The sequence below is a fragment of the Engraulis encrasicolus genome, chromosome 18, assembly GCF_034702125.1.
Source record: "Engraulis encrasicolus isolate BLACKSEA-1 chromosome 18, IST_EnEncr_1.0, whole genome shotgun sequence".
Lineage (NCBI taxonomy): Eukaryota > Metazoa > Chordata > Actinopteri > Clupeiformes > Engraulidae > Engraulis > Engraulis encrasicolus.
Window position 1 is genome coordinate 23,947,962 of NC_085874.1, and position 10,000 is coordinate 23,957,961.

A 10,000-nucleotide genomic window follows, 5' to 3' on the forward strand; every position below is an offset into this window, starting at 1 on the left:
TTTGGGACCAGCCTGATTAACATCAGGGGATTTTTTTTTGAATGAACAGAGTATGAGATTATAATATGGGGCTGTGCCAATGTTGCTCCATAGGTAGGCCTATTATTATAGGTATTAAGCCAAGGCAAGAGGGTTTTATTTATGTTTTTGAGCCCAAGAGTGTGAGTGTTTCTTGTTCAAGAGAGAGGTTTTACAAGTCCAAAGGTAGACACAAATTCACAATATTCATTTGTAACCCACACTGTACAGTACCTTTGACCTAAACTAATCACACTCTCCCCTGCCAATCCAGCTGATCCACTATAATTCTAGTACCAGTCGTTCTACACCATATTACTACTTTATTAGGTAATTTAGGTTTTTCCCCTTATCTCTCATCCAACCCCAACTAATCCATTTCTACAATTTACACTTCAGAACTTTAACCCTATTCAGACTGGGCTTTTTTGGCATTCCTGGGCCTGGGGGGGGGCTCTTTTGACCCCCCCCTCATAACTCATGAATGGAATACGGTATGACCACCAAACTTTAGGGAGATGATCTACATATGGACATCTATGAATGACATCATTTTTGTGTCATTATCTGGTATTGTGACGTCATAATGACATCATCTGATTATAATGCCCTAAATCTCGCCATAATGTATTTTCCATCAAATTTAGGTAATGCACTTAAATTTTAATGATTATATGCTTCAAACCACTTAAATGCTCACAAAGCTGTCTGATACTAATGGAAATAACAAAACAAATTGAAAAAGGAACAATAATGAGACTTAGATCAGTGATTTTCGGTCAGACATACCTGTCAGAAAACCGTTGCCATGGCAACGGCAAAAATGATAAACGTAATATTTTGGTACTAACCTGTAGCCAACTAAATTTTAGGAAAAGTCACCAAGTTTCGTAGTCATAGCTTAAGTCTTTAAGGAGTTATACTACATCAAAGTTGGTGCGGGCACTTTTAGCCCCCCCCCAGTCTGGATAGGGTTAAATAGGAAAAACCTCCATACCATTAGCCATTCCTCTCCTCTACTATCCCGTGGCCTCTTACCCAAACCCAGCTAATCTAGTACCATTCTATTTTAAAGGTGCACTGTGGATGGTGGCCAGAGTAGATATTGCAACGTTGCAGCTCATTGAAACTGTGATGTCTACTGCCATATGTGATCTTTTCATGAATATTTACTAAACAATGAACTAATATTTACTAGCATGACCGAACTAAGTTTTTGCAGCTAAAAATGTCTAAATTGAAAATGGCAGACAATGGAGAAGATCCCCCTTTTTATGTATGAAAGGTGCAGTTTTCCCAAGCATAATGAATACTTAGAACTTGATGGTGGTAGTAAGTCTTTGTGAAAAAGGTAACATTTGTGAATAGGCCGAACGAATTCTGGAAAGAAACAACAACAAATATTACACAGTGCACCTTTAAAAAAAAAAAAAGCTCCCCAGCACTGTAGCTCCTATGTTAGTACAACAACTGCCCTCATTCATCTCGCATCAGAGAAACTGGGTCTGGAATTTACAGCGAACTGAGTCAAAGAGCATCAAATCCAGATTAGTGAATCCGTGCGGCTCACTGGTCTCTAATGAATTAGAGGGTCAGCTGGTACGTGGTGGAAGTGGAATTTGGAACACACCAGCGCTCCAGGCAGGTGCAGGGCGCAGCCCGAATTTGACTCTTTTTTCCCGTGATGAGGAGAGTCGGAAGCGGCAGCGGCAGCATCAGTAGCAAGGAAGGGTCCCTCCGGCTGAGTTGTTTGTTTGTTTATTTATTTATTTATTTATTTATTTATCGATTTATCTATCTATCTATCTATCTATCTATCTATCTATCTATCTATCTATCTATCTATCTATCTATCTATCTATCTATCTATCTATCTATCTATCTATCTATCTATCTATCTATCTATCTATCTCTTCATTATTTATTATTTATTATTGAAATGTTTCTTTGGATGAACTGGATTATGATACTCTCTCCTCCTTTTTCTTTCTTTCTCTATCTGCCCCCCCCCCCTCTTTTTCTTAACTTCTCCTTCAGGTAATCTGCACTAGTTCACAAAGTCCTCCACATTCAAGAGCAATTTCAGAACAGAATGGCGGGGCTGATATCATGAAATACTGTATCATCAATAATAAAGCAGTGAGATGAAAACAGCTCTCAGTTCACTGTTGCCATGAAAAGAGGAAGGTGAGGGGCAAGGCGTTGCTAAGGGCGATAAAGCATTTCCTCGTGCTAACTGCCCGTCTTTCCCCCTCTGTCTCTGTCTCTCTCTCTCCCTTTCTCTCTCTCTCTCTCTCTCTCTCTCTCTCTCTCTCTCTCTCTCTCTCTCTCTCTCTCTCTCTCTCTGTCTCTCTCTCTCCCTTTCTCTCTCTCTCTCTCTCTCCAGACAAATGGCTTTGTGCTAGCAAACGCTGCACCTGTCTCTGCCCATGTGTTGCCATGGAGGCGTTTTGGTCACCATGACAACCCCAGACGATTAACGGCTTGTGTGGGGCAGGCGCTCGCTCACTCCGCGGAATCTTACCCAGCAACCCCGCCTCTTGATAACCTCCCCCACACCAACCCTCCATGCATACACATCCGCACACACGCGTGCGCACGCACACACACACACGCACAAAAACACACATGCACACATACACACACACTCACACACACACACAAACACACACACAACAAAAACACACATGCACAAACGCACACACACACACACACACACACTTGCAAGTGCACGCGCACACACACACACACACACACACACACACACACACACACACACACACCACACACACACACACACACACACACCACACACACACACACACACACACACACACACACACACACACACACACACACACACACACACACACACACACACACAAGCACACACACACACAAGGGTCAAAGACGAAACAGGGTTTTCAGGACTCCAAAAAATAAAACTGTTCCCTGACACCGTTCTTCAACTTTTTTGGGTACATTGGAGTGAAGAGTGATTAAGTTTATTATTTTCTGTTCAGAAAATAGTAAGGAACATGCATTTTACCCCATTTTCACCCATAAAATGTCATTCAGTGTAATACGGTGTTAAACTGTTGATAATGCAAAAAACATATAGATGACGTTAAAAAACTGAAATAAGCTACATACCATAGTAAAGGCCTATATTTAAGGTCTTCATCAAACCTAAAATTTCTAGTAAAAGGCATTTGCAAATAGTTTTTTGCAGTGTTTGTAGTCTTTCACCGAGTGCATTTCACCCATTTGGCTTTAAGAAGTTTTTCCACTGAAGAGAAAATCAGTTTAAAATGCACAATTATTCATTTGTTGTATGCCCCCGCATTTGTTGTGCTAAACAAATAAGTTTCGTAAGAATTTGACTTTATTTTCACATAAAAATGTGCATTTCACTGAATGACCACAACTATTACACTGAATGATGCCTTGGCAAAAAGCCTATATAAACAGCTACTTTTCATTGCTATCATATTGTTACCATCATACTACAGTACTCAACGTCCTGAATGAGTGACAACAGAAATAGATGTTGTCAAATAATTGGTATTTTACTTAATAATTGGGGCATTAAAATGTGTTTTGAAGAACTTCCAAGACCACAAGCTTAGAGGTAGGCTAACTACTTAGGCCTAAAACAATAAAAAAGATGTTTTTTGTCTGTTAACCTGCATATTTCGGGGATTGTGACTGGGGTGTTCTGATAATTCATGTACAACTTCCAAAATCCCAGAATCTACTCAGTAATATGGATGCTACATGGCAATAACAAGGTTATAATGGAAATAACAATAAAAGTCATAATTTTAAGTAGTATCATAATATTATTATATCTTAGAGTAATATTGCAACTTATATTGCCGTTTTGATTCTTAATATACAACCATGAACCGATTACACTGAATGAAATGCCCTTACACTGCATGTCACTGAATGACATCTCTTACACTGAAGGACCGACCAAATACTTTTCACCTTATTTTTAACCTTTTTACAAGCACACAGTAGTCACCTACATGAGACGATGACTTTGACCCACAATGTTTACTATGTCCATTTTAGAAAATATGCTTGTTTGGATGAATATCTGAGTATAAAAGTGTTTTTTTGACATTTCACTGAATGACATCTGTTTTTGTGGACGCTGTTACCACAAGATAAAAATACAGAATTTTTGACTATTGAAGAACAAGATTCTCCCTTTGCATCATCACTTAAGGGGTCCCTAGGGTTCCTTTTGATGATGTCACATATTGTGTGTGACTATCACTTTTTATTATGATTTAAAAGCACCATGTTGATCTTATTACACTGAATGATATCTAAGGAATTGAAAATCCGGACAAAAGTCCCCAGATGATTTGAATATCAAAACAAAATGGTAATGAAACGTGCTTTTGATACAATAACAAGAAGACTTCTAGAATTATGCCCAGAGTGAAAAAAGAATTTTGTTCGTCATTTTGCATAATTATTCAAGGATGTATTGATGATTTTTAAGTTCGGACCATTACACTGAATGACGTTTTTGCACTTTATGAGATTATTTAACACATACATTCACAATTAAATTTTTCTTTAATGGTTACTGAAATGAGACACCAGACTAGCCTGTTTATCAGCCATAACATTCAAAATTCATTAATTTACTTTTTTGATAGTTAAATGAGTGCGGAACACAAAAAATGCACGTCTCGTCTTTGACCCAGCAGCACAACCTCCTGAGCAGCCAAGGCAGCTGCCGCTAGTAAGTGAAGGAATGCAGCGTGGGGACTGACCGGAAACCCACATTCCCTTTCATCCTCTCTTCTCCTCTCCCCTCCTCTCCCCTCCTCTCCTCTCCTCTCCTCTCCTCTCTCCTCTCCTCTCCTCTCCTCTTTTCTCCTCTCCTCTCCTCTCCTCTTTTCTCCTCTCCTCTCCTCTCCTCTCCTTTCCTTTCCTTTCTGCTCCTTTCCTCACCTCTCATCTCTTATCCTACCCTCTCCTCTCTTCCCCTCTCCTCTCCTCTTCCCCCTTTCCTCTCCTCTCCTCGTGTCTCTATCCTCCTCTTCTCTACTCTCCTTTCTTCGCCTCTCTTCTCTTCTCTTAAACTCCTCTTCCCCCTTGCCCTATCTCTCTCCCCCTCGTTTGCCTCCTCCCCTCTCATCTCATCTCATCTCATCTCATCTCATCTCATCCCCTCTCCTCTCCTCTCTCTGTCATGTCCTTTCCTCTCCTCTCCTCTCCTCTCCTCTTTTCTCCTCTCCTCCCCTCTTTTCTCCTCTCCTCTCTTTTCTCCTCTCCTCTCCTCTCCTATTATCTCATCTCCTCTCCTCAACCCTCCTCTTCTCTCCTGTCCTGTCCTCTCTACCCTCCTCTTCTCTCTTCTCTTCTCTTCTCCTCTCCTCTCCGTACCCTCCTCTTCTCTCTTCTCTCTTCTCCTCTCTTCTCCTCTCTTCTCCTCTCTTCTCCTCTCCTCTCCTCTCCTCTCCTCTCCTCTCCTCTCCTCTCCTCTCCTCTTCTCTCTTCTCCTCTCCTCTCCTCCTCTCCTCTCCTCCCCTCTCCCCCCCTTTCCTCTCCTTTTCTCCCTCTTTCCTCCCACTCTCTCACCCTATCCAACCATGCACTCTAATCCACAACCCCTCCCCACACACACACGGACTGGACACACAGCACCCCTCTACACACACGCATGGACGCACGTGCGCGCGCACACACACACACACACACACACACACACACAGCAGCCCATCTACAGTAATCAGCTGAATCCAACGTGCTGCTCATTTACGACTGATTGCCTGTGCATTCAATCACGTGCAACTTCAAATTCCTGCAAGGCAAGAAAGAGGACATGCAAGCAGTTGTGGGGGGAGAGGAAAAAAGACACACATCTGTTTATGGCTGCTGCACAAGTACTGTATTCTGATGGAGTGGTGATGGAGTGGGTATGGAAATTGGATTGAAAAGAAATGATCAACCTGCACTCGTATACAGTGGCGGAACAATTGCCCACAGGGCCCCAGGGCAAGACATTTATAGGGCCCCACAAATGGCTTGCTAAGGTCAGAATAGGGCCCCCAAGACCATTACAGGGGGGCCCTGGGCCCCAGGACAAATGCCCTGCTCGCCCTTCCTAGGCCTATATCTCCGCCCCTGCTCATTTAGTAGTATACTGACTGTGATGAGTGCTTGCCTCTAAGAACAGCCACTGTCATAGACCCCTAGCCGAGAGAGCTAAGTCCCCCATACGACTTGCTAAGGTCAGAATAGGGCCCCCAAGACCATTACAGGAGGGCCCTGGGCCCTGGGACAAATACCCTGCTCGCCCTTCCTATATCTCCCCCCTGCTCATATAGCACACTGACTGCCTGCCTCTCTAGAACAGCCGCTCTGCAAGTGTCATAGACCCCCAGCCGAGAGATCTGAGCAGCCCTAATCATATTGCGCACGCTAAAGAGCACGACAAGCAGATTAGATATGTACTTAATGCCACCGCCGCCGCTGCCGCCGCCACCGTGTCACACGGGCTCTGCTGAGCTGAGAGACTCTCAAGACATTTGTTCCACCTCCTTGTTCTGGCGCTGTTGAAAGTGACACTGTGAGGTGTTACAAAGAAGCAATTACGACGTCTCCCCCCCCACCCCCCCCCCTCCTGTGCCACTTCACGGCTGACCTCGCAGATACAAGGGGTGGTGGGGGGGCGGGGTGCAGGTGTGCTGCAGGCTATAGACAGGAATTTGTGGGGGGGGGGTGCATATTTTGAATCCGTGCTTCGCCAGCCAATGGTACATCTTCCTCGCAAATCCCCTTGGGACAACAGACACACACACACACACACACACACAAGCACACGCACACATGCACACGCACACATGCACACACACACACACACGCACACACACTGGGGAGATGAGGGACGGAATTATAATAACAAAGTAATACTTGTGGACACTAGAGTGGAAAGAAAAGAGGGAGAGGGAGAGAGAGAGGAAAAGAGAGAGACAAGAAAGGCTGTAAAGAAAGACAGAAAGAGACCGATGAAAAGAAATAGAAAGAGAGAGAGTGAGAGACTATAGAGAGAAAAAGAAAGAGGCAATAACACAGACCTGAGAAGAGGCCAATAGAGAGCGAGAGGGGAGGTAAAGAGCACCCAGAGGTAGAGGAGAGACGAAAGGCAGGGGAGAGAGAGAGGAGAAGAGAGAGAGAGGAGAAGAGAGAGAGAGAGAGAGAGAGAGAGAGAGAGAGAGAGAGAGAGAGAGAGAGAGAGAGAGAGAGAGAGAGAGGGAGAGGAGAATAGAGAGTATAGAGAGATGATAGAGAGAAGCGAGAGAGGAGAAGAGAGGGGAAAGAGAAGAGAGCGAGAGAGAGGGAGAAGAGAAGAGAGAGAAGAGAGGAGAGAGAGGGAGAAGAGAATGCTTCTATGCCACTCAGCGTGAAGCGTGAATGGAAGGCTACGTGAGCAGAAGGGATGAATGGAACAGGGCTGAGGGGCGAGAGAGAGAGAAAGAGAGAGAGAGAGAGAGAGAGAGAGAGAGAGAGAGAGAGAGAGAGAGAGAGAGAGAGAGAGAAAGAAACAATCAGAGAGAGAGAGAGAGAGAGAGAGAGGGAATGTGAGGGAAGGAATGAATGGAAAAGGGCTGAGGGGCTCGAGAGAGGGAGAAAGAGAGAGAGAGAGAGGAAGAGAGAGAGAGAGAGAGTATGAGAGAGAGAGAGAGAGAGAATGTGAGGGAGAGAGCACGCGAGAGAGAGATGAAAGAGTGTGGGGATAAGCGAGTGGAGCAGCGGGGAATGATGGAGAGCCATTACCTGTGATACGCCTGCGGGGAGGTCGGGGGAGAGGCGGGGGGCGGGCTGGAGAGGCGGGGGGAGTAGGGGTGGTACGGCGTCTTCTTCAGCGCCTGGATGAGGTTGTGCCTGTACTCGGGGTCGATGGACCAGAGGGAGCCCTTCCCAATGCTCTGCAGGAGGAGGAGAGAGGGGGAAAAGGGGGAATAGACATAGAGGGTATAGCGGGGTAGAGAGAAAATGAGGAGGAGGAGAAGGAGAATGAGAGAGTGAGTGATGGAGGCGTGTGAGAGAGAAAGAAGTTGAAGGATAGAGAGATTGAATGTGAGAAAGTAGCACAAATTCAGAGAATTTGTTGATATGAGAGAGGGGGGGGGGGAGGAATAAATAGCGAAATATTAGTTCAATTCAGAATGTATCATCACTAGTTGTGACATTCCTTCATCCCTATTCCTTCCGCATGAATTGGAAGCAATCAAAAGTGGGAATTATGAAAGGGGAAAAATGTGAGGCGCTCTTGAAATCTCTGTGTTAGACTAGCTAATGAGAGAGAACGCTCAAAATGGTTAGTGAGCGCTTCAGGAGGCAAACACACAGAAAAGACAGACTGATCAGAAAAAATTACTTTCTTCTCTCAGTGCGCAAAACGAGACCTGGACTTTCCCTGAGAAGAATTATATGAAGGTTACATGTGTCTAGCACAGCTTGCAGACGATTTGATTTTGGAATTTGGAAATATAGGCTATATATATTTTGGCATTGGAAAAAAATATTTCATGTTGCTACAGCTATTAAAACAAAGATCTTAGATGTTCAGTGTGTGAAGGTAGGCTATTTGGTGTGTGGAAGACACTGCAAACAAGCCAAGAGGAAAAAAAAAGACTTCTGTTATACCATAAGTCCTGAATAGTCATTGTGCATTACTGAAGGCCCTGTGTAATGTCATAGAAGTATAATACTATGTCAGTTCAGTTTTTTAACGACTACTACAGTGTTCCCCTGGAGCGATGGTATGCATTAATAGGCTACAGCTGCTGTACAAGTCCTCTGATACAGTGGTGATGTGGGGAATCTGAAATTTGATGTGTGTAAGACAAATCATGGCTATTGAGGAGCAAATTCTACATTGCAACGATCACTTCTTGGGGATGCCGTGGTTGAATGGAATAAGGCAACGTTTCGATCCACCAGTGGGATCTTCCTAATGAGGTATATATTTTTTGGAGCTCAAACAGTGTAGAGTAGAGTATCATTTATTGATCCCAGGGGGATATTACACGTAAGGTGTCAAGTAGCATACATACTCTACATAAATACAGAAGACATTACACACATCATTACACATATATTAACAATATATAGCTCACTCTTACATTCAGTGTGTCGATCACTCTCTCATGCAATCTACTACAATTGTCTTGCATTATTGTTTTGGATGTGTGCGCATCCCAACCTCCAAACATCATTGGAATAAGGCACCATAGACCATACCATAAATTCAGGGACCCAGCTTCAAGTTCCGTTAAGCGTTATTTCCAAATCCTTCTTAAAGGGACACTGTGTGATATTTTTAGTTGTTTATTTCCAGAATTCATGCTGTCCATTCACGAATGTTACATTTTTCATGAATACTTACCACCACCATCAAATTCTAAGTATTCATTATGACTGGAAAAATTGCACTTTTCATACATGACAAGGGGGATCTTCTCCATGGTCCGCCATTTTGAATATTTAAAGAAGAAAAATCCGCACTCACAAACTAGGTCTCATTATAGATTACCACCATGTCCAGAAGCAAACGCGTTTCGGCTATCAAGCCTTCATCAGTGCGTGGTGATTTTTCTTCTTTAAGTTGATACCTTTTATTGTGGACCCAAAGACATTCATTTTTTTCCAAGAAGTTGAGCGCGTCCTCTGACAAAACTTGATTTCCCAATCCTTCCCCATCTCTCCCAATTCCTATCCTGTCTTCCTTTACTGTAGCCTCATTATAAAGGCAAAACGCCCACAAAGGTTACTCCTTTACCAATGTGAAAGCCCACCTGTAGGACACTCTAGCTCCCATTGTCATTGTGACACAGCACTCCACAGCACGCAAGAGAACACTGCACAGTGCACACAATGAAATTGCATTTATGCCTCACCCGTGCAAGGGGGGCAGCCCTCAATGGCGCCCCAAGGGAGCAGTGCGGTG

At 43.9% G+C, this 10,000-nt stretch overlaps 1 protein-coding gene across 1 annotated transcript in view; it reads right to left on the bottom strand.

Moving 5' to 3' along the window:
* Positions 1-10,000, bottom strand: part of ches1 (checkpoint suppressor 1) — a 69,756-nt gene that overhangs the window by 17,263 nt on the left and 42,493 nt on the right. Inside the window, exon 3 of the mRNA XM_063223306.1 lies at positions 7,825-7,976. Coding sequence (XP_063079376.1) covers positions 7,825-7,976 — 152 coding nt within the window. The remainder of the gene's footprint in view (positions 1-7,824; positions 7,977-10,000) is intronic.